Source organism: Populus alba, chromosome 11, assembly GCF_005239225.2.
Source record: "Populus alba chromosome 11, ASM523922v2, whole genome shotgun sequence".
NCBI classification, from domain to species: Eukaryota; Viridiplantae; Streptophyta; class Magnoliopsida; order Malpighiales; family Salicaceae; genus Populus; species Populus alba.
In genome coordinates, this window is record NC_133294.1 from 20,555,694 (window position 1) to 20,583,192 (window position 27,499).

Sequence of the window (27,499 nt, forward strand, 5' to 3'; positions counted from 1 at the left end):
TACCTTTCGGGAAAGAAAATTATTAAAAGTGACAAAAGACTTTTAGTTCTATCTTCAAGCACTTCGAAACTTTGATTTCAGACTCTGTGTGCTTATAAAGAATTTCAAGAAGGTAAAATTTAAGAGCGAATTGATTAAAAATGTAAAAAAATAAAATAAAATAAAATAAAATTTTAGTGTCAAGTGTCGAGTGTCAAGGGAGATTTTATATTAATCTTGGCATTACGGTGAATTGTAAAGCCTAACTAATCATACGTTCATGCTTAAAATGACTAGTTGAAATATATTTTTTTAATTCTTATAGATAAATTAATATTCTGTTGCCAATTCATTTTTTCTTTATTAATATTATTTGGCATGCTTTCTAACTCAATCATGCTTAAAAAAACTTGTGTTGAGAATATTCAGTGATAATTAAAAAAATATATCAGGAATATCGTCCATCCCACTATATATCAAATCTAATTTTGCATTAAAAATAATAATGTACATTCATGATCCTAATGTAAGAATAACAAAAAAAAAAAAAAGAGTTGTATTAAAAAAGGAAAAAAAAGGAATGATACAAATTTTAAATCTCGCCAAGAAAACTTTTATTCCTCATTCTTTATAGATGATATTTAACTCTCTTTTTCTAGAGTTAAATGCTAACTACCTTGAAAATTCGTCTTTCTTTTAAAATTATATTAAACACGAGTAAAATGGATAAAGATTACAGATTATAAAAGTAACTTTTCTCCTATTTTACTTTCATGACAAACAAAGCTTCAAAAGTGTGAAGCTCGTCCTTGTGATAACGATAGCATTAGATTAACCATTGGTCTATCTCATGTATTTTAGCAAGGAAAAGAAAGAAAGAAAGGGATAAAAATAAAAGGTTTATAGAAAATCAATCATTGCTATTCATTATACATGCGCGATACTAATTGAAACCCTTAAAACAAGATGCTTTGAACACTGAAAGGCGATATTTAAATAATAAATAATAGTATCACGCATGCATAAGTATTATTTTTTAAAATAATCTTTATGATTATTAAAAGACTATATTGTCAACTTTTTATTCATTAAAAAAATAATTTGAAAATAATAATTAAAAAAAACTTTTTTATACAAGCTTAATAAAATTTACTCTTAAAAGTAAAACAATCTCTACAATTACCTCAAAAATATATAAAGAATGAATATTGTTAAAAGATATATTTTTCAGGCACATCATAAAAACACCTATAAAAAAAATATCCAAAGACCTTAATTATTTTTTAAAATAATATTTATTTAAAATAATATAATTTGTATATCATGTATTTAAAAAATAAAAATACTGAATTGCCCATGTCAATCCTCTGATGACTAAATGGTTCACGTGAAAAGAATCAAATTACCTATTTGTTTTTTTCTTGGAATGATTATTCTTATTTACAGTGAAATATGTCTAGTTGTGCAGTAAATTCATTACCCGATCATTTTCTTGTAATGTAATATATAATTCATAGTATCACTGGTTAACGAAAAGAAAAGAATTGTTGCACTATGTACCCGTGCAAGGTCCTCGACAAAATAAATAAATCGAGTGACAATTACAAGTTCCAAATGGGCCCTGTAAAGAGGAGCACCGACAAGAGTCATGTCTTGAGAGTTTCGAGAGGAGAGAAGCCTGAAGGCCCGTGTGAGATGGGCCAGGTTCGGCTGAACGGTGACGTCTAGTCGACCAGAATGGGAGATGGATTTATTTCTTAAAAAAACTGAAGGTAATAATTACCCAGATAATGGCATCTGAAAACCCAGCCGACAGCAAACAGCGTTCCGCCCTTTTTTATCCGGCCAAGTGTGAGCATATTTCTGGGATATGAAGCACGGCAACATTAATTTGACTGTTTAATGGACTGGACTGGTCCCTGGAGACACACTGTTCGAACTTCGAAGATATTCAAGGAGTAGGTGACCCTGCAGGGTGCCCTGGTGACGCTAAGTTAAAGAACAAAGTCCTATGCTGCTGCCTGATCACAGAATTCACGTGCCGCATGCCTCTCCACTCCGACGTTTTTCCACATGTATATGGGCCACGATCGGAGCCCCGGTTTTCCTTGTGGCGGTGGGGCCATGTAGGGTCGATCACTGTGCTGTTGTATCTGTCAACGTCATGTCACGGCGACAGCTTCAGAAAAAAATTCGATCTCTCCCTGAGATTTATTTCGGCGTGCATGAACGTCATCTTTAATGGTCCACCTCTTATCGGGACCCCATGTAACAATGTAGAAAGCTCAGTCCATCGGCGCACTATTTGAATTTATAGTACTGTTTTTAACCATTCATCATCTTACATTTGTCTGTACCAACCACTGTTCAGTTTGTGATTTTTACAAGGAGTCGGTATTTTAGCGTGTATCAAAATTCACTGTACTGTAAGTTAATTGCTATAGTGTAATGGTATTTATAACCTCCTCCAAGGTAGCAACCAATACAGTGAAAACTAGGCGGTAAAAATGGTTTCTTCCCTGGATTCATTTAACATCATCAAATTAGTCGGGGTAAATTATTATTTTTTTCATTTTTATTGTAGTAAAATTAATGAATTATCTTTTACAAAAATTCAATTAGCGTCAGGAGGCGACTAAGGTGCTCTTAAAAACAAAATTTCCTAAGCTGGCTTCAAGGGGTTTTTTTGTATTTTTATTGTGGTTTTTTTTAATAATAAAATGTATTGAGGGGTATTTTGATATTTTAACAAATATAAATATTATTAAAAAAATTATTAATGCTTGCATTACACACGCTAGCAATGTGTAAGCCCGTGAGTGGTGCCCTCCACTTTGGGCAACACGTGCAACGTCACTCGAAAGCCAAGTGTCTTCTTCTAGGGTGGCATTAGAATCTCCTCGGCAAGCCCTTCATGCTTGAGCGGTGCATGTAGAGACCAATTTATAGTTTGTCTTTTCCTCTCTCCTCCTCAATTCTCATGCCAAACTCTTTAATTTTTCAAACTAGCCTTTTAATTTGGTTTTTCTTCATATTTAATCCATGTTTTTTTATTATTTATTTTATTTAAAATAATTTGTAAAATTAGATTTTTTTTTCAATTTTATCATTCTTTAATTTTTTTCATCTATCATATTTGCCTCATTCTTTTGATTATTTTTTTATTCCTTTCTTAGTTTTTTTTTTAAAAAAAAACTTTATCCATTACTATATTACTCCATTTAGTTTTTATACCAACGCTAACCACTACTCTTTTGATTGTTATTTTTTTGTTTGTATTATTTTCCTGATTTATTTTATTTTTTAATTTAGTCACTCATTATGTTATTTCATTTAATTTTTATATTATATTTGATATTCATTTTTTTGATTGATATTTATTTTATTCTTTATTATACGAGGTAACCCGATCTCATGATCTTAATTACATGTTTTGAAGATTAGCTTGATGTGACCTTCATTTTTTTAGATATTTTTTATCAATTTTATTATTTGACTTTATGATTTTTGTCTCTTTTTTTTTCATGAGGTTATTTCAATCTTATATATCATATTGTAGGTTAATCAAGTTAACCCCGGTTGAATTAATTTTTTTTTAGCATTTTTAATTATTTAGTTTACTTAAAAATTGATTTTCATTATTATTATTATTATTATTATTATTATTATTATTATTATATTGAGTAATCTTAACCCTGCATGCGAGTTGTGAGTTTAGTATGCCAACTAGAGTTAAATTTTTTTTTAATTTATTTGTTAATATTAAATTTATTGATAGTCAAGCTTTAGATTTTTTTTTTCTCCTGATATTATCTTATTTTCATTCAATGTTTTCAAAGTATCCTTTTCATGTAAAAAAATTAAATTAACGGGTTGTATTGAGTGATCCGAGCACGCAAGAATCTTTTAGAGGTTGATTGTATTCAATAATAATAATAAATTAGTTGCGTGTCCCCATGTTGCGACGTGATATAATCTTAATCTTTCAATTTAATTTAATTTAATTATACAATCTACTGTTTAATGATTTGATTATTCTTCTCATAATTTTAATTTGATTATACAATCCACTGTCTGTTGATTTAATTATCATAATGATTGTAATTATGTTTATTTATATTGTTTTTACCGTGTTTAATCAATAATAGTAAAAGATCTATTTTCATGAAAAATATTAAAACCAAAATACGTATGATTTGTACAATATTGTATCCTTTCCCAGCTCGGTATCAAAATTTATTATTTCGTTAATCAAAATTGAATTTAGGAATTTCCCATCTAAAAAATTAAACCAAACAATAATAAAATTTTAAAATATAAAATATATAGATTTAAATTCTCAATTGCTCTTGATTTTTGAAATAAATATTATTGTACCATATCTTGATTTTTTAATTTTATTTTTAAAAAGGGTTTAGTTTTAAGATAATAATAATTCGAATAATACATAATTCAACTTCTTTACCGGCAAGATAAACGAATTGTATGTTTTACTTTTTCATTACATGAGGAAGTATTATTAATCAGGATTTAAATATGCTGACACATAAATAATCTACATAACTTAACACGGTAATCATAATTTATTTATTTTTAAATCCAAATAATTTAAAATACAGAGAACAAATAATTTTTTATAGTCAAAATTTTATTTTCTTATCAATTCCACGTATTTTTTTTTTATAAGTAGTATGAATTCTTGAATGAAAACCTAAAATAATTAAATTAATATTTTCAGAAATTCAAGTGATTTAAATCATCGTAAAAAAAGGTTTTTAGCCAAAACCCTCCTTCCTTATCCATGTTTTTTTCCTAGTGAAAACATTTTATTTTTATTATAAAAATAATTTTTTAAATTAAAACTTAGTATCATACAAGAAGAAACTTTAATTAAAAAAACGAACAAATAATGTTGTAACAATTCTAATGCAAAAGTTTAAAGAAGTAAAAAATAATTAATTAGAGAAATTATATAAAAAATTAACATAAAAAAATAAAAAAGTATTCTCATTAAATACCCATGAGTAATTTTTAAAATATTATATATATTAGATTTATATAATTTTTCTATAAATGAATCGTCAGTATTACCATGAAAGCTCAAATATTATTTAAGAATCAAGGTATAATTAGATCATTTTTTAAATTTCTCTATAATAATCCTAATTAAAAACTATTCTACTATAAATTAATATTAAAAAAAAACTAGGAGCCAATTTCCTAGGTAAAGTGTCGCTTATTTGTTTGTGTTTTAAATCTAAGCAACAAGAAGTCGTTTGTCTGGTTAGACAACTAATCATTATCTTGTTCAAGTTTCAAGCACCTTTAGTGTCAAAAAAACTAGGGCTGGACCTAAAAACTTAATTTTATATTTATTTTCATTTAAAAATATCACATGAAGTTCAATAATCCTACCAACAATCTCAAAACATCCTCTAATATGTCTATAAACTAAATCAAATAGATAATTTTTTTTAAGCCCAAATCTATTTTTTTTCAATATTATTAAAGGTGAAAATCACTTTCATTGAATTCATATATTAAAATCAAATTCATAAACACTTAAATATAAGTTATTGATGGCTAGAATCTAATCACCATATATTTTCTCTCAGCTCACCAAGACTTCTCTCTCATTTCTCGTTCTTTAAGAACTTAAACATTATAGGATGGGGTTTAGGACCAAAACATAATAACATAGAAGAGTAGGGATGAAAGATGCAAAAATGAAACGTGAAGGATCAAATGGAATTTTTGCTCACCTTCCATGAAAAAACCTCTATTTCTTATTTCATGTTAATTTTAGTCCTTCACTTCTCAATTTATTTGTTAAATAGAAGCTAAAACTCTATCTTGTAAAATCATTCGTTAATTTAACGAGAAATAAGATTCAATGAACGAATTACTAGAAAAATGGGGCAAAAATGCAAAGAGACGAAACGATGTTTTATGAGTGGCATGCACAGTGAATTATGAGCAGGGAATCCGATCGGAACGTGAGGCGGAGGAGTTGTAAAAAGGCGTTTAGAAAAAAGATGAGGTAAAAAAAATAGAGAAAGACCATACCATAGGTTTTAATTTCAACATAGAAGCAAGAATCTTTCCATTCATTGCTCCCTCGTACCCAAAAGAGGTCGTTTCCGTTCAAGTTGTGTAGGACGCGGATAGAGAGCAAGTCAGCAAGTGCTTTCCAGATGGAGGGTGATAAAGGTGGCAGTTGGGCAGTGTCCTTTGACTTGACTTGTATAGGCAGCAGTAAGGAGAGCCTTTTTATTACCTGTGGCCTATGGGCCAAGAGCTCGGGGTTCTTTCCTCCGGCCATGCAGTTCTGTTTCCCTGCGACGGCACAATCAACCCCCTCGTCCATCGTGCCTCCGGAATCAAGGGGTTAACCATCCAAACCAAGTGATAAATAAGCTATCGATGTACATTTACACGAAGAGCCAAGTCCTCGATTTTAATTGCTCAAGCGAAAATAAATCAGGGATTATTTACAAACAGCCCCTCATTTAAATAGATCGTTTTCGTATAATGGCTCTGGAAATTCAAGCTCGACATTTGGTATAACACTCATCATGACTACCACATCAGCCCGATCAAACAATGGAGGAAACATATTAATCCCTGCATGCCATTTGCTCTACACTTATAGATATAAACTGAACTTTCATCCCTCAACCATTCGACAGACAACTATTTGAACCACCATCACATATGTTAGTAAAACAAACGGGTAGATAATTATCTCACAACGCATCATCTGCATGGTCATTTTAGGACGAAAATAGGAAGAAAAGAAAAACAGAGAGAGGAATGGCGTAATGAGTTCACAGTACTATCATATTTCCACTCTGTTAAACTGTCTACTGTAGCGAATCACAGTGAAACCCCGTGGAGATTTCACCCTCTTGGTTCCATAGCATACCTTCTTATAGAGCTGATAAACGCACTACTCCCTGGAAGAAAAAGGAAGGAAAAAAAACTAATTAATATATATATATATATAAACAACAGTAGGCTTTCTTTTGAAAGAGTAAGCTAAAATTACAGATCACAAACCAGCTACAGTAACATATACCATTCAAAATTTCTCTAATAAGCGAGGCAATTAAAGACTACATAAATACTTTCCAAGTCACAGTTGGCGGTGCAATGACCTAAAAAAAAAGAACTGTTTTAATCATTAAGAAATCAATAACATACAAGCACGTATCTATGTGGTAAAATAAAATAAAAAATAAAAACCCAAATGGATTCTGATTTCCAAGTTTTGAGTAACATTGGTACATTATTAGGTGAACTAATCAACACCATTGAACCAATACGTAAGTCAGCAATCTCCAAGAATAAGGTAATATCTTTATGGAAATCAATTTAATGAAACTGTAAGAATAAAATGGAGATCCCGCAATGAACTTGGCAATAATTGGCAGAAAGTTGTACATAGTGTTTTGTCTAGCCCGAGTCAGTACGCTTATATCAACTAAATTATAAAAAAACAAAAGTGGTCACTAGACAAATCAAAATCCCAATCAATGATGTATTTGATTCTTCATGAACTAACCTACTAAAGTTCAACTGTTTTTTTTTTTTTTTATCAATACTAACATCAACTAATGGAAGAAATTTCAGCCAGGCAACATGGTCTGCCTTGTGTTACATTACATATCAGTTTACTTCAAGTGAAGTTTATAGAGCTGCAAGATGCAAGGATAAGTAATTTTCAGCTTGACAAGTTGAAGTCATTTTACCAATTTTGAACAAAGCATACACTGAATGTAGGAGGAAATATTTAGAGAATGGTGAAAAAGCTAGGTATCAGAACTTTTAATCATCCAAGCCAACAAAGGAGCCAAAAGGGGGAAAAGATAGGGAAGAAGTATATTTTGACACCATCTTGAATGAAAAGGACCATGCTGAACATGCCATGAATGAGCTAACAAACCATGAAAGTTCTAGCACCATTTACTGTGAGGTTCTAGATTCCAAGCAACTAATGTCCATGCTTGCCAATAGCTGGTGCTGGGAGCTTCTATATTAAGTGAAGAGGATATCAACCAAAATTGGCTCTTTATTGCCCCACAATGATGCTGATGAAATTAGACTGATCCACTGGAACATAAAGGAAGCCAGTATCCTCCACGCAAGTTCTCACAGTCAAGAAGTGAATTGGAATCCATAAATCAGGAAAAATTCTAAAGACATTCCAGGTGGAAAATATCAAACAACGCTATGGCAATCAAATGCAAGGGCACTTAATAATAAGGCAACTTAGCTATAGCACCTAGCATTTAAGAGATCCTGGGTCCCGACATGAATGCAATAGCTAGACAATTTGACAGACTAAAAACAGGTTTATAATTGATGACTTCAATTGTATCTTCATTCAAGGGGTATCTTACTGCTCAACAAAATTTTTTATTTCAAAAAATTGTTTTCCTCACATGAAATGGAAAACTTTTAGAACCATCAACCAGAATATCACAAACTTTCAACGCAACTCCCTAAACTTGGACACAATATGCTAGAAATCGTTTCCCAATAGCTTGCCCCAGAAACATTGACCGAAGGATGGAGGGAAAATATAACAATAACAAAGTAGACCTTCTGAACTTGAGAAAAGTATAAGAAATTCTTGAAGAAGCAAACATTAGGCAAGGCAATAGAGTTCCGACTAGAGATCTGTGTAGAAATCATGCTAAGGCAGTGGCAACTGCTGCTTGCCCTTTAAGACTCATGAGCTGGATGGTTTAATTGGATATGGACAGTTAGACTTCATGCAGACAGCTTATTCAATTCATATGATATTGATAAAAACCTTCATTGAAGCAATCAACCTCCTCTATACATTGATACAAACATTCTGCTAAGAAAAGTAACAATTCGCACAGCATGTAAAATCATAGTGAATAAGAATCAGAATCGTAAAGCAAAGGCTACAAACTACTTCCAAGTAAATCAACTAGTATTCTAAGAAAATAAAAACTATATATTAAAGACAGAGCTATCAATCTTGCAGTTGCAACCTGTGAAATAGTCACCATGCATGTAAGATAGCCAATTATAAACTCAACTCGTGCCAAGCTAAAAATGCACTGTACTCTATATCTATTCTTCATGACAATATCCATTTTCATCTCCACTAATAAATTTAATGGCACTGCATTATATAAACTCCTAATTCGCACAAACTAGAATGGAATAACCAATGCACCAATTAGTCATGGAAGAGAAATAAAAACCCATACCATTGAATAAGCGACCCAAACAGGAAATGCTGCATAATAGGCACTTTCTCCAACACTTCTGCTCTATACATCTTAAGCAACCCGCTATTCACCTTGTTCCAATTAGGCACTCCGCTGATATCATCCAACAAAGGCGAGTGCTCAGCAAACAACCCCTTCTTCACCTTCTTAATGAACACAATGCATGAAAGATACATATACTCATTCGAAAAGTTCTCCAAAATATCCTCGTTATGAATAGACTTGGGCTTCATAAACTTATGATTAATCAACTGTGATGATCCAAATATAAACGGCAAGAAATGATAATCATCAAGCCCCCAAACACCGTGCGAACCCGCAGGCTCCAGATTATAAACCAATTGCAACTTCCTCATTAATTCAATATAATTAACAAAAACTCTAGAAACTAGAGCTTGATAATCAACTTCCTCTATAACCCCCATCCTAGCCAAACAATACAACCATGCGGCGAAATTAGTTTCATGTCCAGTACCGTAATCAATCCGGCTCGAATTACCAAAACTATCGGTAAAATAAGGAACGATCTCCACCATTGAAGATTTTAAAAGTTCGGGCAAAATCTGAAGCATTAAACTCTCGCTATTTTCTACCAAACGGTTATGCCAGGTGCGGTAAGAGATGTTACCGTATCGAGAAGATTGTTGAGCTGGAGGGATTTCTTCAGTCCACTGAATTAGGGTTTCGATAATAGACACAATCTTTTTCAGAGTTGTGGATTCGTGAAAGGAATCGGAGGTTTTGTGGGACCGTATAGATTCTGAGAGAGAGACGATGAAGCCAAGGAAGTTCTTAGAGGAATCGGAGTTGATGAACTGGCGAATGTCGTCAGGGGAGTGGATTTTTTTGGAGGGGGATTGGAAGGGGTGAGGAAGGGAAATGGTGAACACCTTTTGGGATTGCGGGACTGGAGCGAGCATTATGGCTTGGGAATTTTTGTTTGGTGGCGGATTTATGGCCGGAGAACGGATAGGGCGGTAGGTTGAAGGAGGGGAAATTTCTGACCAAGGGGATTGCGTGGGTGGTGGATGGAAGGAGGTTGAGCCGGTGCATTTAACGCTGGTTGAGGAGGCGCATGTAGGTGATGCTGGAGTTGTGGGGGATTTTGAAGGCTCCTGGTCGTTGTGGTCTTGGGGTTTTTCCATTTTGATACAGGAATGGAGGGAGTCTGGGACTGCTGGGAGGAAGGAAAGAAAAAGTTGATGCATGCAGTTCAATTGGAGGCTTCTCGCGCGGAGATGAAAGAGTTCTGGAGCTACATGATTGGGCCTTTCCTGAGCTAAACTTTCAGTGAGTTCAAAGAACATAATTTTAGGTGGCCCACTTACATGGGCTCTTAAGAGAAACCCATCATCACTGGCCCACGAAGAATTGAGTGCTTTTTTGTTTTTATCAAGAGTGCAGGGTATTTTGAAACCAACTTGTTCAGCAACAAACCTAAATTTCATCCTCAAAATATTATCAAGGCACGCCTTTCACATTATTCAATATATCTAAATAAATTTATTTTTTAATGTTAACTCTAATATTTTAAATTAAATGAAACATACTTTTTTAATCATTAAAACAACTTCTTTGTGTTTTTATAATTATAATGTAATAAAAAAAATTAGATTTTAAATGAATTGTGACAATATTCTTTTCTTATTATATCCTTTGTGTTGCAATTTTAGAATTGGGTGTTTAAACTTTAACAAAGTTATTAAACTTAATTGTATCCTAGTAGATTGATTTAGGATTCAAAAATGCTGTCAGAAAATTATTTGAATTTGACTTAATTGATCTAATCAAAACTTAGCTTAAGTTTTTATTTGTTTTTAAAAAATTAATATTAAAACAATGTTATTTTAATTGACACGGGTTAAACTGATTAACACATCCAGCTTGTAGCCCTAGGTTTAAGCTAGGTCATCAAGCTAGATCAAAATTATGATTTAAAGTTCAACTCTGTTGAAAGGTTTTTTGTTTTGTTTTTATTTCTTCATTATTTAACTATATGAAAATTAAGATTGTGTCTAGCTTATCAATAAAGTTGATGACTTTATTTTCAAAATTGGAGAATGATTTTTTTTATCTAACCATTCTAATTTTTTTTAGATTGGTGTATACATCAAGTGTGGTTTTGTTTTTGCATGATATTAAGGATGGGTCTCTCTTTATATTTTTTTATTTTTAAAAAAAAATTCTCTAGTCTGACTTTTGAGTCTTGATCTGATCCAAAGAGTTAATGCTAGCGTTCCTGGTAAGATATTGCTGGCTCCTTCCTTTTGGAGCCTTCATTCTCTAGAGTCTTCCCACTGATCACGTATTACAAGTTTTAACATTTTAATTACTTTGCTTTCTCTAATTATGTACTTGGAAATCAGTAATCTTTGGTAAATCGAACTTATTAAAGAGTAAGTTACCATGCTTAAGTTAGCAAGATTATAAGAAAATAATTGAAGAGTAAAATCAATCTAATGTTGGAATTTGAGAGGGATGAAAGAAGACCTCTTGAAAATCCTTGTCATGAAAATCCTTTTGATTACCTGATCAATAACATTCAACTAGAAGTAGTAGTGGATTATCGTTGTATACAAATTGAGAGGGGGGTAACATTCAATTGTGCTTAAATTTTTATTATAATTGAATAAAATAATGATTAAATCAAAGAACAATCTCTCTTACTTACAGTTCTACTGTCTATATGATTTCTCTCATAAAGTGCTCACGCATCTCACGGTAGAGTGGAACAAGTTGAAGTTGAAGGATCAAATAAAGCAGGAAGCAAGTATTTCCTTCCGTTAACACCGTGAGCATTATAGCTAGCACCAGTTGTGGAGTCCACTAACAAATCCCCGGCATAACCAGGATAGGCACCCTTGCCATAAACCCCAGGACAAGTAGATGCAGCCTCAAGAGGAGCCTCCTTTGGACCCTGAAAATAGCCATTTCCAAATGGGTTTGTTGCAGTCCCAGCCAAAAGACTAGCCAAATTGATTACCATCCCGTCAAGACCCACATCGTTGTTGGGTGCAACCAATGGAGGGTTCTGCGGCCCATAAATTGGCTGGTGCAATGGCCACGCACATTGACCGGGGCATTGAGTCTCAGAGTTGCCAACCCAAATGTAAGCAAATTTAGATATCTTGCGATTGATTCTTTTAGCGCTTAAAGAAGACCCATGAAGACCGCATTTGCTAGAGCAAAACCCTTCAACAGCAACATCGGATGATGTCAGAACAACGTTAATCGCATCCTTTTGGCCGCCTTTTGATGCTAACTGCACAATTTGCTTGCCAGAGAGCGATTTCCCCAACGAATACTTCTCGTCTAGGATTTGTGTTCCTAGTGAGAGAAGAGGAGGAGAGGTTTTCTTCGGTTTCACAAGGTTGAAATATTTCTCTGTAGCTTTCCACCACGTGGCAACAGAGGGTTGTGCTGTTATGAGTTTTCTAGAAGACAGAGAGTCAATAAAATCTGAGATAATGGCACGCTGAGATGGCCTGAACTTGCCATACCAGATCAGGTTGACGGAAATTTGACCGGTAAGGAGAGGGCCGTTGTGGTATTGAAACAAAAAAGGTTCTTGGGTTTGATCTGACACGGAGAGTCTCCTTGCTGCTGAACTGAACCGATTAATAGAGATAAATAGCAGAAGTACTGGAAGAACAAAACGCGAGGAAACAAAAAAGACCATGATTAAATTGATAATTTCAAGTAAACAAAGCCAAAAAGCAGTTGATGGGAGAGAGAATCTATAGAATTTTTGTAAAGATTGGAGTGGAGAGAAATCAAAGAGGAGATGGGTATATATAGTCTCAAGAAGTGATGAAATTTTGGGGAGGGAAGCTACGCGGAGAGGGTGCGGATTGGAAGCTGTGAGTGGCGTCATGACAGATAAATAGCGTGTTGTTCCTTTGATAGTCAAATGTGCGCGCGGCTACTATCGTTCTCAACAGAGTCAATCGTTAACGTTACACGATTACAGTTCTTGGCCAGCTAAGAGGAATAAAGACCAGAAGGCATGCTTGCTAATAAACTAAAAGGCACCAGCCTTTTACTCTGCTCTGTGAGGAAATGCACGGCTCATTAGCACAATTTTTTTTTTCGCTTTTTTGTTATTTGGTTCTTTTGCATTTGATTAATTTGAAACTGTAATTGATTATTTGTTTAGTTTAACTTTGTTTCAGCTACTTGTGGCGGTGTAGGACAAAAAAACCAACTCTCGGATGATTTTTAATTTTAAAAAGATAAATTAAATTGAATTGAATTGAAAGAATTAAAGCAATGAGGACTTAATTTTTAAAAAAATTAACAAGTATTGATCAGTTTTTTCCTTTTGTTTTTTTGCAAATATCAGGTATTGAATTGCATCGTCGAGAGAAATATTTAAATTTTTGTATCTCTCGGTTATTTTTTTGTTGTTGTCTAAATATAAGGTCCCGATGAAAACTTTTGACACACGGTTGATTTGATGTTGTATTAGTTTTCAACATAACCTCTTGAATTTTAATGATCACCCAGAGTTTTATCAATTGCTTGGATAAAAAATTAACGTCCAAGGCGAGCCCAATCCAATTATATTATGGGATGAAAAAAGAGAGGAAGTAATCTCTTGTTTTTTCTTGTATAATTTGGAGAGATTTTATAGCGTGCTTTTTATCGAGAATTCAAAACAATATCCTTGATTCCTAGACACTAGAAACTCTGTGGTAATTCTAATAATTTTCTAATAAATATAATGCTCGTGCTAATATTTTAATTCTGTAAGTTGTTAATAATGTAACCAAAGTGAGATTTTTTGTGTAACAACCCGGCTTTACAAGCCCAAAACACAGTAAATTTTTTTTTTTTTTTATATATATGCATTCAATCCACATGGTGCCGGCAATCAATGGATCTAAATCCTCACATCATCAAAATACAATCCATACAATCAACATTTCATTTCAAAGTGAAACTTACACAAACACGTAATATTAAGGTTGCTTGATTTGAAGTTCGTATTAAAAATATATACATAGACATGAGTTTGCAGTCTTAACCTACTAATAGTCATCACAATTTTAACAAAAAGAATCTAATAAAAGTTATACATTCAGTACATTGATCCCTACAAAATACATTGTGATTTAAAATACATCTACATAATTCCTTGCAAAAGTAGGTTCCCGTGTATCGGGTTTCCTAGGCATCTCGTTGGTGTGAAGTCCCTGCAGCAGTACAAACATTTAAGAGAATGCAAACACTTAATAATAATAAGGATGATAACTAACGGTTTGGCAATTATGTAAAGCATTAACAATTATAATTTATTCATGTATTTGCTATAACAACAAGTAGTACATATAGATACACAAGTTTTCGGATGCCATTCGCCAAAACTAGTCATTCATTTGTGTCGGCCATCCATCCGGATTCCATGATGAAAGTTGCGTCGCTGTCGATCCCAAAATCGGCAGCAGAAACTGCATGGCTGCCGATCAAGGAATCGGCAGCGAAAACTGTGTCGCTGCCGATCCAGAATCGGCAGCGCAATCTGCGTCGCTGCCAATTTCTGTATTGGCAGCGGAATCTGCGTCGCTGCCGATCCAGAATCGGCAGCGCAATCTGCGTTGCTGCCGATTTCTGTATCGGCAACGAAAACTGGGTCGCTGCCGATTTCTGTATCGGCAACGAAAACTGGGTCGCTGCCGATTTCTGTATCGGCAGTGAATACAGTGTCGCTGCCGATCCAGAATCGGCAGCAGAAACTGCGTCGCTGCCGATTTCTGCATCGGCAGCGGAGTCCCTCTTTTATCCCGGCCATCCATCCATTTGGATGCCATTAGCTGAAGCTAATCAGTCCTTCATCCCGGCCATCCATTCGGACGCCATTAGCCAAAGCTAATCATTCTTTGTCCCGGCCATCCGTTTGGATGCCATTAGCCGAAGCTAATCAATCCTTCATCCCGGCCATCCATTCGGACGCCATTAGCTCAAGCTAATCATTCTTTGTCCCGGCCATCCGTTTGGATGCCATTAGCCGAAGCTAATCAATCTTTCATCCCGGCCATCTGTTTGGATGCCATTAGCCAAAGCTAATCACTCTTTTGTCCCGGCCATCCATTCGGATGCCATTAGCCGAAGCTAATCAATCTTTAATCAACATTTAAGCGTTCAACAATCTAATATCATTTCTAACAATATGATAGTACTCAAGTTAAAATATTTCAAGATTCAACGTAAGAAAAAAGAAGGTGCAAGTCACCTACCTGCTCCACCTGTGGGTCGTTCCTGTCTTGATGATGGTCCAATCCCGACCGCACCACCTAAGACATCAATGGTCACAAATCAGCACAGTTGTATTTATTTTATTTTTTAATCATATTCATCATCACACTTATTTCAAGAGTTCATATTCAAGTGTTCCATATTTTACACCATCATATCATGAAATTGTTACTAGCATTTAAATCATTCCTGCCTAGGAGGCTTAGAGTAGGAATCAGCAGCGAGAACTGGTTCGCTGCGGGCTGCCCAATTCGGCAGCGAGAACTGGTTCGCTGCAGGCTGCCAGTTCGGCAGCGACAACTGTTTCGCTTCTGGCAGCCCGTTCGGCAGCGAAAACTGCATCGCTGTTGGTGCCACAGTTTCGCTGCACAACGCACAACTCGGCAGCGAATATCAATTCGCTGCAGGAAGTTCAGTTTCGGCAGCGAAACAGAATTTCGCTGCACAACACACAATGCGGCAACGAATATCAATTCGCTGCACAACACACAATGCGGCAGCGAATATCAATTCGCTGCAGGAGGTTCAGTCGCCGCAGCGAAACAGAATTTTGCTGCACAATACACAAATCGGCAGCGAATATCGATTCGCTGCAGGAGGTTCGGTTTCGGCAGCGAAACAGAATTTCACTGCAGGAGGTTCAGTTGCGGCAGCGAAACAGAATTTCGCTGCGCAACACACAAATCGGCAGCAAATATCGATTCGCTGCAGGAGGTTCGGTTTCGGCAGCGAAACAGAATTTCGCTGCGCAACACACTATTCGGCAGCGAATATCAATTCGCTGCAGGAGGTTCAGTCGCGGTAGCGAAACAGAGTTTCGCTGCACAATACACAAATCGGCAGCGAATATTGATTCGCTGCAGGAGGTTCGGTTTCGGCAGCGAAATAGAATTTCGCTGCAGGAGGTTCAGTTGCGGAAGCGAAACAGAATTTCGCTGCGCAACACACAAATCAGCAACAAATATCGATTCGCTGCAGGAGGTTCGATTTCGGCAGCGAAACAGAATTTCGCTGCGCAACACACTATTCGGCAGTGAATATCAATTCGCTGCAGGAGGTTCAGTCGCGGCAGCGAAACAGAGTTTCGCTGCACAATACACAAATCGGCAGCGAATATCGATTCGCTGCAGGAGGTTCGGTTTCGGCAGCGAAACAGAATTTCGCTGCAAGAGGTTCAGTTGCGGCAGCGAAACAGAATTTCGCTGCGCAAGACACAAATCGGCAGCGAATATCGATTCGCTGCAGGAGGTTCGGTTGCGGCAGCGAAACAGAATTTCGCTGCGCAACACACAATTTGGCAGCGATTATCAATTCGCTGCAGGAGGTTCGGTTTCGGCAGCGAAACAGAATTTCGTTGTAGGAGGTTCAGTTGCGGCAGCGAAACAGAATTTCGCTGCGCAATACACAAATCGGCAGCGAATATCGATTCGCTGCAGGAGGTTCGGTTGCGGCAGCGAAACAGAATTTCGCTGCGCAAGACACAAATCGGCAGCGAATATCGATTCGCTGTAGAAGGTTCGGTTGCGGCAGCGAAACAGAATTTCGCTGCGCAACACACAATTCGGCAGGGAATATCAATTCGCTGCAGGAGGTTCGGTTTCGGCAGCGAAACAGAATTTCACTGCGCAACACACAATTCGGCAGCGAATATCAATTCACTGCAGGAGGTTCGGTCGCGGCAGCGAAACAGAATTTCGCTGTGCAACACACAATTCGGCAGCGAATATCAATTCACTGCAGGAGGTTCGGTCGCGGCAGCGAAACAGAATTTCGCTGTGCAACACACAATTCGGCAGCGAATATCAATTCACTGCAGGAGGTTCGGTCGCGGCAGAGAAACAGAATTTCGCTGTGCAACACACAATTCGGCAGCGAATATCAATTCGCTGCAGGAGGTTCAGTCGCGGCAGCGAAACAGAATTTTGCTGCGCAACACACAAATCGGCAGTGAATATCGATTCGCTGCAGGAGGTTCGGTTGCGGTAGCGAAACAGAATTTCGCTGCGCAACACACAATTCGGAACCATCAATTTCAGCACATAGTTCTTCAACAAAAATTCCAGCAACAACATCACAGCAGAACACATTAAATTTCAGCAACAACATCACAGCAAAACACATTAATTTCAGCAACAATTATCACAGAAAAACCCATTAATTTCAGCAACAATCATCACAGCATAACATATTAATTCCAACAGCAACATCACAGCAGAAAACATTAAATTTCAGCAACAACCATCACAGAAAAACACATTAATTCCAACAGAAAGCATTAAATTTCAGCAGAACACACACACACATGCATGCTGGCCTACCCCATAGTTAAAGCCAGCCTTCTACCATAATTGTTAGATGTTCTGAAATTGACTTTATTTCACTTCTGTTTGCTAGTTCTCCTAGTTAATTTCAGTTTCCCTCATAGCTAGCTTAGGTCTTAGATCAATTTTTCTTAGGGTTTTTCTTCTTCATTTTCGTTTTTGATCTTAAGGGGGAGAGGAAAGGGAGTTTCATGACCCATACCTCCTTAATTTAACTAAGTTTGAGGAAGGTTTGACACTATTCTTTTATCTTCAGCTGCTGGTTCTCCTCATTCTTCTTCCTCTCACGTTTTCCAGCTCTCTTTTTCCTCTCCTCTATGCAGCTGCCCACTCCTCTCTCAAGATCTCATCTTTCCCTCACAAGCTCACAAGTTAATCTCTACTAGTTTGATTCACGTTTCTGTTGTGAAAAGGGAAGGGAAGAATGCATGCAGCTGCTGGTTTGGGAAGAAGATGGGTCATTCTCTCTCCCCTCTTTGTATTTATACTACCCATCAAATGAAATGGGTTGTTTGGGGGTTGGGTTAGGTGTATCCTTATCCTTGTTTGGTTTATCTAAAACCAGTTTTACCCCTCCCTCCCAGCTCTGCATCACTGCTGATTGAGAAATCGGCAGCGAAAACTGCATCGCTGCCGAATTCTGCATCGGCAGCGAAAACTGCGTCGCTGCCGATTTCTGCATCGGCAGCGAAATCCGCGTCGCTGCCAAATTCAGAATCGGCAGCGAAATCCGCGTCGCTGCCAAATCCAGAATTGGCAGCGGAAACTGCGTCGCTGCCGATTTCTGCATCGGCAGCGAAAACTGCGTCGCTGCCGATTTCTGCATCGACAGCGAAACTGCGCTGCTGCCAAATCCAGAATCGGCAGCGAAAACTGTGTCGCTGCCGATTTCTGCATCGGCAGCGAAAACTGTATTCATCATCATCTCTCTCTCTCTCTCTCTCTAAATATATATATTTTCATTTGGGTGTTTACATTTTGGGTGCTCAACAATAGTTATTTACAGTATGGTTAAATATTTCCCAACAATTTATAACACAAAGTAAATAAAATTTCTGCATATATTCATCGTTTGATGACACATGTAATCAATAATATATACACACACACACAGAACTAAAGAATTTGTTCTACATAATTTCTGTACTAACGTGCAATCACGTCAAACGATCTTTTAATCACACCAATTAAGCACCAGTCGATGTTGAGGGGTCAAACATAGCAGGAAGCAAGTATTTCCTGCCATTGACACCATGTGCTTTATAGCTAGCACCAGTTGCTGACTCTACCAAAAGCACAACCTGGATAGGATCCTTTGCCATAAACCCCAGGACAGCCTGATGCAGCGTCCAGTGGTGCTTCTTTAGGACCTTTGAAGTTGGAAGTGATAGACAGTGATATTTATATATAAATGAAACAGGGATGAAGAAGGAGCAGAGAGTAGAAAGGAAGAAGAACATAAAATGAATCTGTTATACAGAGAAGCAGAAGATGAAATTCATCCACTGTTATACTATTACTTTTGCTTTAAGTGTTTACATTACTCACCCTCAGTTTATATATGCAGTATTGGAAAGATACCATACGGGGAATGTTCACTCAATATAATGCTAACAGATTCTCTTTTCTAACAAACAATACTAACAGCATTCTAACAATATTAATTGCTAATCTTCTGACACTTGGCATCATTAGGACCGTTGATATCTTTACATGCCCTCTCAATCACAGGCTGGGAGGAGCCAAGCATGAGATTGGAGCAATGATGCTGAAACAAAGAAATGGAAAGACCTTGGGTGAGGATATATCAGTAGAGGAGACATGTTGGACCAGTAAATCATCTGTGATAACCCGTTCCCTAACAAAATGATAATCGATCTGGAGATGTTTCATCCTGGAATGGAACACTGGATTGGAAGCAAGGGAGATAGCAGAGATATTTTGAAAAGCTAGCAAGAATCGTCACAGAGAGGAACAGAGAAGTGAATAGAATTAGAGGGAGATACTGCAATAGAGATGAAGAAAAGTAGAGAATAGAGATGAAGAGAAGTAGAGAGGAATTCTGCAGTGTAGAGGAAGAAGAAAACGTTTATGTGTATATTCTCTTATTAGAGTTGAACAATCTGAAGTTGAGAAGTAGTCGCTATTTTTAGAGTGCAGGAGATAGAAAAGAAGAGAATCAAAGATTGAGAAGGAAGAATCTTGCAGAAAGTTGAAGATTTGAAGAAGAAGTGTCAGTTTGACGATATATCAAACAGATAATAGACACACCAGCGAACACAGAAGAATTTCATGAATAAGATGAGAAAGAAGCCAGAATCAGAAACAAGAGTAAAAAAAAATAAAAATCATAGAGTGCAGAAGTCTCTCCAGGTTTCCCTTTCTTTCTGCTGAAAGAGAAGCAACAGAGTCTCAAATTGATTTCAGCAGGTGCACGCAGTAACACTAAGATCTTGAAGAGGTCATGGCCAAGCATCATCCTGATTTGATTATGTGCCGGAAGTAGCCATGAATTGCTATTGGATGCCTTTGTGAGAAGTGTGATGGAAAATGTGTAATCTGCAATTCCTATATACATCCTGGCACACTTGTGCGAGTTTGTGATGAGTGCAACTACGGATCCTTCCAAGGTTGGTGTGTTATTTGAGGAGGAGTGGGAAGCTCTGATACCATGATAGACAGTGATATTTATATATAAATGAAACAGAGATGAAGAAGGAGCATAGGGTAGAAAGGAAGAAGAACATAAAATGAATCTGTTATACAGAGAAGCAGAAGATGAAATTCATGCACTGTTATACTATTACTTTTGCTTAAGTGTTTACATTACTCACCCTCAGTTTATATATGCAGTATTGGAAAGATACCATACGGGGAATGTTCACTCAATATAATGCTAACAGATTCTCTTTTCTAACAAACAATACTAACAGCATTCTAACAATATTAATTGTTAATCTTCTGACACTTGGCATCATTAGGACCGTTGATATTTTTACAGGAAGTAGCCATTTTTATAATCATACCGTCCAAACCCACGTCGCTGTTTGGTGCAACCAAACGTGGGCTTTGTGGCCCATAAATTGGTTGGCAGAATGGCCATGCGCATTGACCTGGGCATAGAGGCTCTGAATTACCAACCCAGATGTAAGCAAATTTGGTGCTTTTGCCATTGATTTTTTGAGCACTTAAAGAGGACCCACACTTACCAGAGAAAATACCCTCAATTGCAACATCAGATGCTGTCAAAATAACATCGACTGCGTTCCTTTGGCAACCTCTTAATGCTAATTGTACGATTTGCTTGCTAGAGAGGGATTTGCTCAAGGAATAACCCTCGTCCAAGAACTGTGTTCCCAGAGAGAGGACGGGAGAGGGGGGCTTTTCGGACTTGATGGTTTTGTAGTATTTCTCGGTACCTTTTCCACCATTTACATAAAGTTGATTGAGATATTTCCGGTAAGAAGTGGGCCGTTGTGGTATCGAAACAGAAGCGGTTGTTGATCAGTTTGGTCTGACTCGGCAAGCTTCCTAGCTGCTGAGACCAAAAAAGCAGCTTGGAGGAGAAGAACAGGACGGAATGAAACAGAAGAACCATTTTTCAATTTGATAAATACAAATCGAATCTCTAAAATGTGTTTAAATTAATTCGACCTGTTTGAGAAGGCTTTTTAAAAGTGTTTTTAAAAAAATTTGAATTTTTTTTTTAAAATTAATTTTTTTTTATTTTTTTAAATTATTTTGATGTGCTGAATCTTAAAAATAATTTAAAAAAAAATAAAAAAAAAATATTATTAGCATGTTTTTATAAGTAAAAAACATTTTAAAAAGTAACACCAACCACACTCCTAAACACCTATAGTGCCAAGAGAACTGCGAGAAAGCGTTTTGAAAAAAGGCAATTGATGGCTAGTTGAGAGAATTGAAATATGCCAGAAGACAACTGAATATCAGTAGTTTGGCAGCCAGATGATAGGACAAAAGGTCAAGCCACCGGAGATCGAAAGGGATAAAATGTATTCCAGTTAATCGGGGAACAACTCTGCTGAAGAATAGTGCCTCCTCCAACGTGCATTTAGCTTTTTAGACTAGAAGACGGTCCGCGCTGCACTGTCACTTTTATTAATGTGAAAATTTTCAATTACTGTTAATATGTTTTATAGTAAAAAGATTAATTATGAATTCAAAGTATAATATATATTAGATGATTTAAAAAAATATTGATTTGATAATGTATTATATGATATTTAAAATAAATATTAAAAATAATAATATATTTAATCGATTCTTAAACTCTTAAATTTACAACTTTGGATTATGATGTTACAATAAATTTATAAAAAAATAAAATAAAATAAATCATGAAAATCAATTCTTGATTAATTCAATGTGGATAAAATAAAAAATATATATAAAGGGACAAACAAAACAACTTAAGTCATTCCGAGTTAACCTGCTAAACCTGCAACATGAGTCATGAGATCAGGACTTCTCATGAAAAAAAAACCAAAAAAAATTATGACGCTTAATTTCCTATCAATCTAGTGTTAAAAGATTAAATAAAAATAAATAAATAAACAAAATAAAATAAAAACAACTTAAGTCAACTTGTGTTATCCAGTTAAACCTACAACATGAGTCACGAGACCATGATAACTTCATACAAACAAAAAAAAAATACGAAACACCATTCTTAGATCCAATATTGGATGTTGAAATCAAGAAAAAAAAACTAATTCCACGAGACTAAGATAGCTCCATTAAAAGAAATTTGAAAAAAATTACAAATTTCAATTCTCAAATAACCTAATATTGAATGATTAAATTAAAAAAAATTAAATAAAAAAAGATTGGGTTGTTAGAGGGTGAAGTTGAAAAAAAATCAATAAAAAAATGATAAAAAGTCAACCATATTAACTTGCTAAACTCGCAATCCAAGTTATGAAATCATGATAATTATATATAAAATTAAAAAAAATTATGAAACTCAATTCTTAACCAACCTAATATTAAAAGATGAAATAAAAAAAAATTAATTAGACAAAGCATCACATAAAAATGACCTGAGAAAACTTGAGTTAACTTGTTAAACACGCGATTTGGATCATGATATTAGGATAAACTTATAGAAAGCAACAAAAAATAAAAATCATGAAGCCTCACTTTCAACATATCTAATGTTGTTGGTTGAAATCAAGGGGGGGAAAAAAACACACGAGGCCGGTGTATATTCCAAAAAAAAATGAAAAAAATCATGAATTACAATTTCAAAAACAATTTTAATATTGAATGGTAAAATAAAAAAACTAAACAAAAGAAGAATGAGATTGGATTGTTAAAAGGGTGATATTGAAAAAAAAACTAAAAAAACTCACAAAACAATATCCCAATGAGTAGTATTTTGTAAGTGTGGCTACACTAGCTAAATTAAAAAAAAAATCAATTAACAAAAACAAAAAAAACTCAGATTAACCTACAAAACTCGCAAGTTGGGTATGAGATCAAGATAAATTCATAGAAAGAAAATCTAAAAAATATATGATGTCCAGTTCTCAAGTAACTCAATGTTAAATGATAAAAAATCAATCCAAATCAATATAAGTTAACCTGTTAAACCCACGACTTACATCATGAAACATGGATAACTGCATAAAAAAAGATCATGAAACTTCATTTCCATCATTTTCAATGTGGAAGGTTAAAATCGAGAGAAATAGAAACTAAATTCACTAACTTCATAGAAAACAATTTGAGAAAAAAAAAAAAAGCTCAATTCCCAAACAACCTAATACTAAATGATAAAATTAGAAAATGACAAAAAAAAAAAAGTTGTTGGAGGGTGAAATTGAAAAAAAATTAAAAATAACTTGTCATTTTTCATTTATAACAAAAAAAAATAATCAGAATCAACCCAGATTAACCTGTCAAACCCGCAACCCGAGTCATTAGATCAAAGTAACTCTTTAGAATGCAAATTTAAAAAAAAATTACGAGGCTCAATTCTCAACCAATTCAAATTAAAGAATAAAATAAAAAAAATCAATTAGAAAAAAAAATAAAAAATTACTTAAGTCAATCTGGATAACTTATTAAACCATGATCCGAGTCACGATATTAAACTAAATTTATAAAAAAAATAAAAAATATTATAAAACCTCATTTATAATAGATGTAATATTGAATATTAAAATAAAAAAAATCAGAAAATTGATATATAAGCTTTTAAAAAAATTATCAACTATAATTCTCAAACAAAACATAATATGGAATAGTAAAATAAAGGGCATGTCTCAAAAAGTCATCCATGGACTTGTTGTTACGCGTCTACCTCTTCTGATATATCATCATCATGTTGGTAAATTATTAAACCAAAAGATGAATGAGAACAATGAGTGTCTTGTTAGTGGTGGTAGGTGCAAAACAGGACTAGATTATTTAAGTGGTTTTTTTTTTGTTTCATTTTCTCTTGGATTATATGCATCTATGTAATTGGATTATGATGGGAAGATGGCAGTGAGTTTATATAAGATAATTTTTGAATGGCGTCTAATCTAATTCCTAACTGATTAATTGTGCTAATTGGCTATATTAATGGTCAAGGAGAGATTATTTTTAGCATCTCCTATCTATTTCATGCATTACTTGTTGAAAAAAAAAAAAAACCAAACCATTTACTAATTGGTCTGATAGTAAAAAGTTGGGATTAATAAGTTTACTCTTTTATAATTTTAAATTTAAGTTATGTAGTTATTAATATAATAATTATTAAAAATTTATATAATTATTAATTTTAAAATATATAAAATTAATTAAAATATATAAAAACTAGTATGAATATCTATATTAATAATAAAAAAAAATCTGATGTCAGGGTTGTGTTTCATTTAAGATTGATTATAATGTAGATGTGATTGTGGATAGGAAAAGAGAGGGGAGTGGTTAAGAAAAACAAAAAAGAAGAAAGTCACCGTAGTGGAGATTGGTGGAAAAAAATGATTAGCACCGAGACCAACGGGCATGCGTCCAAAAGCCACAAATTAGGACAGCGCACTAATAAAATTAGAACAGCTGGGAGTGATGGTAGATAAACACGACGACATGTGGTTTAGTTTGCATATGGTTTGGTTCGTTAGATTCGATGAAGCGCTTGTCCAATTACTTTTTGCCCAGGAAAAGCAATAGCTCGCGTAAAGACGGACGGGTCATTTCAAACCCCACATCGTATCCTAATTGTTGTCCTCCATGCATTTTACATGTCCATTTCCGCTTGAACAATAGTTCCTTGAAACAACAGATATATATATTATTTTTCAGTTCGAGCGCTGAAAATTCACATTAATCCCAAAGGACAGTGAGGTGTCTAGGATTAAAAGAAACCGTGGGCGCAAAAATCTTTTTTCCCTGGGTTCAAATTAAAAACGTTTAAAGAAATTAAAAACCATGTGTGTCATTGTTTTAGGTTAAGAAATGAATAATAAATATTATATACGAGTCTCCATGTTTTCCGTGTTTTCTATTAATAAATGATTTAATCCGACTAGTTTTGGAAACCATAAATCGATAATATGATACATGCAAAACAAACTTGAAAGCAACGGATTGGATATGGGATTTTTGAACCGGACGAAATAAATTATTAGTTTCTCAAGGATACGTGTGTGCTAGATTACTATATACTCCCTTAAATTCACCATATCGATCCACTATTCTCTTTCTTTACCATCTAACCAGCTTTGGTTGCCTTAACTAGGTTGGCTGGCAAGCAGGAAATTGTTATGGGAATATATTGGCAGGCATCGCATCAATTCCTGCTTTAATAACATTTTTGTCTGGGAATATATTGGCATAAATATCGCTCTACATTCATTTAACAAGGGGTCATATGACCGTTTTTCATACAGCCCCAACTTCTCTACAAAGCCAGCCCGGAAGAATTGGAAAGCGGCAACCAAACTATCCCTTGTTTATAAGATGAGTTGTGTTTATTAATTTTCTCAGACCCAAATTGAAGAAGATGGGAGGGAGGGCAGATAATAATAAATATGCGTGATGATATCGAAATTTGGAACGCCACACAACGATGCTAAAAGAACACCCGCATTTACAAAATTTGGAGCGCGATCGTGAAATCTGAAAGCCCATAAACAAAGCAAGAGGTGGGTGACAAGGAATCTTTTCAAATGAAAACGCAAACCTAAGTGATTTGCTTTTCTATTATCGATCCGCACAAGCCAAAAAATTCAACAAATAAATGAATTACAAAGTCTCACACTATTTATAGCGTATGCATAATTTTCTACTGATCCCCTGGTGATCCTACTTTCACTGCCCTCGCATTTTCAGACCAAAGTAGAACAAGTTGATGTTGAAGGATCGTACAAAGCAGGGAGCAGGTATTTCCTTCCATTATTGCCATGTGCATTGTAGCTGGCACCAGTACTAGAATCGACCAGTAAGTTACCAGCATAGCCAGGATAAGCCCCCTTGCCATAAACGCCAGGGCAAGCTGATGCAGCCTCTAGTGGTGCCTCCTTTGGACCCTGGTAGTAACCATTTCCAAAGGGATTTGTTGCGGTGCCAGCCAAAAGGCTTGCCAAATTGATAACCATACCGTCTAGACCCACATCATTGCTGGGTGCAACCAATGGTGGGTTTTGTGGTCCATAGATTGGCTGGTGGAATGGCCAGGCACAGTAACCTGGACATTGAGTCTCTGAGTTACCAACCCAAATGTAAGCAAACCTGTAGTTCTTGCCCTTAATGTTGCCACTTTTGGATCCCAAGGCAGACCCATGAGTGCCACATCTATTTAAGCAAAACCCTTCAACTGTAACATCAGAAGACGTGAGTACAATGTTTACAGCATCTTTTTGGTCACCCTTCGAGGCCAACTCAACGATCTGTTTCTCTGTGAGTGACTTTCCAAGCGAGTATTTTGCATCGAGAATTTGTGTGCCTAGAGTTAGGGAAAGGGTGTTTTTCTTTGAAGTGAGATGGTAGTATTTTTCTGTGGTTTCCCACCACTTGGCTACCGAAGGTTGGCTGTCTTTGGGCGATGATGGTGAAACTGACAGTGAGGTGACAAAATCAGAGATAATAGCTCTTTGGGATGGCTTGAACTCGCCATACCAAATGAGATTGACTGAGATTTTACCATAAAGAAGAGCCCCATCGTGGTATCGCAAGAGTTGAGGTTGATCTTGCACTAGCTCATTAAGCTTCCTAGCAGCAAAAGAGACATGAAAAAGATAGACTAGAAGGAGCGATTTCAAAGCGAGCTGGAAGTTTAAAGAAGCCATGTCTTTTTTTTTATAAAAAAAATTAAATCTTTTTGGAGGAGACTACTAGATAAGGATTAGAAGAGCAAGCAAAGATATCCTTGTGTTTGATCTGTTTGGTGTGGGGATTGTGTTGGAGAAGGAGGGTGTTTATATAGGTCCAGGAAATGGGGTTCTTCCACTTGTGTTTAATTAAAGTTTAAAAAAAAAAAAAAAAAAAAAGCACACTAGTGCGCGTAAAGAGAAATTGCTCAGAAAGAGACAATAAAGTTGGAGATGGGTTTTGCCATTTTCGAGTTGCTTGCTGGCTACTGGCCAGTAAGCTAAGAGACTCAACGGTGCAATGAAGCGCGTTTCTTAATTCAAAACGAAGGAAGAAGACTCGCCATCCCCACCT

General features: G+C 35.5%; 3 protein-coding genes and 1 pseudogene across 4 annotated transcripts; all 4 read right to left on the minus strand.

Moving 5' to 3' along the window:
* Positions 1–6,625: 6,625 nt before the first annotated feature.
* Positions 6,626–10,471, minus strand: LOC118031612 (uncharacterized). 2 transcript variants are annotated; one of them, XM_035036088.1, is made up of 3 exons: positions 9,228–10,471; positions 7,058–7,136; positions 6,626–6,935 (listed from the first exon to the last, which is right to left on the minus strand). In XM_035036088.1, the coding sequence occupies exons 1-2, from the start codon at positions 10,454–10,456 to the stop codon at positions 7,115–7,117; spliced, it is 1,251 nt and encodes a 416-aa protein (XP_034891979.1). In that variant the 5' UTR covers positions 10,457–10,471; the 3' UTR covers positions 6,626–6,935; positions 7,058–7,114. The 2 variants fall into 2 exon arrangements, with proteins under 2 accessions (XP_034891979.1, XP_034891980.1); XM_035036089.2 differs by lacking the exon at positions 7,058–7,136.
* Positions 10,472–11,840: 1,369 nt separating this feature from the next.
* LOC118031613 (protein PHOSPHATE-INDUCED 1) lies at positions 11,841–13,023 on the minus strand. The gene has a single exon (XM_035036090.2). It carries the CDS (start codon positions 12,925–12,927, stop codon positions 11,965–11,967), a length of 963 nt encoding a protein of 320 aa, XP_034891981.1. The 5' UTR covers positions 12,928–13,023; the 3' UTR covers positions 11,841–11,964.
* Positions 13,024–19,011: 5,988 nt separating this feature from the next.
* LOC118031496 (protein PHOSPHATE-INDUCED 1-like) lies at positions 19,012–21,422 on the minus strand (annotated as a pseudogene).
* Positions 21,423–25,997: 4,575 nt separating this feature from the next.
* On the minus strand, positions 25,998–27,238 carry LOC118031614 (protein PHOSPHATE-INDUCED 1). Its single transcript, XM_035036091.2, has one exon. The coding sequence runs from the start codon at positions 27,121–27,123 to the stop codon at positions 26,164–26,166; it is 960 nt and encodes a 319-aa protein (XP_034891982.1). The 5' UTR covers positions 27,124–27,238; the 3' UTR covers positions 25,998–26,163.
* Between the last annotated feature and the right edge of the window lie 261 nt (positions 27,239–27,499).

Excerpts from the sequence above, each read along its gene's own strand:
- LOC118031612 (XM_035036088.1), bottom strand. The coding sequence starts at position 10,456 with ATGCATCAACTTTTTCTTTCCTTCCTCCCAGCAGTCCCAGACTCCCTC. Across the intron at positions 7,137-9,227 it reads TTTGGGTCGCTTATTCAATG|GTCATTGCACCGCCAACTGT; the intron begins GTATGGGTTTTT and ends CTTTTTTTTTAG.
- LOC118031613 (XM_035036090.2), bottom strand. The coding sequence starts at position 12,927 with ATGGTCTTTTTTGTTTCCTCGCGTTTTGTTCTTCCAGTACTTCTGCTA.
- LOC118031614 (XM_035036091.2), bottom strand. The coding sequence starts at position 27,123 with ATGGCTTCTTTAAACTTCCAGCTCGCTTTGAAATCGCTCCTTCTAGTC.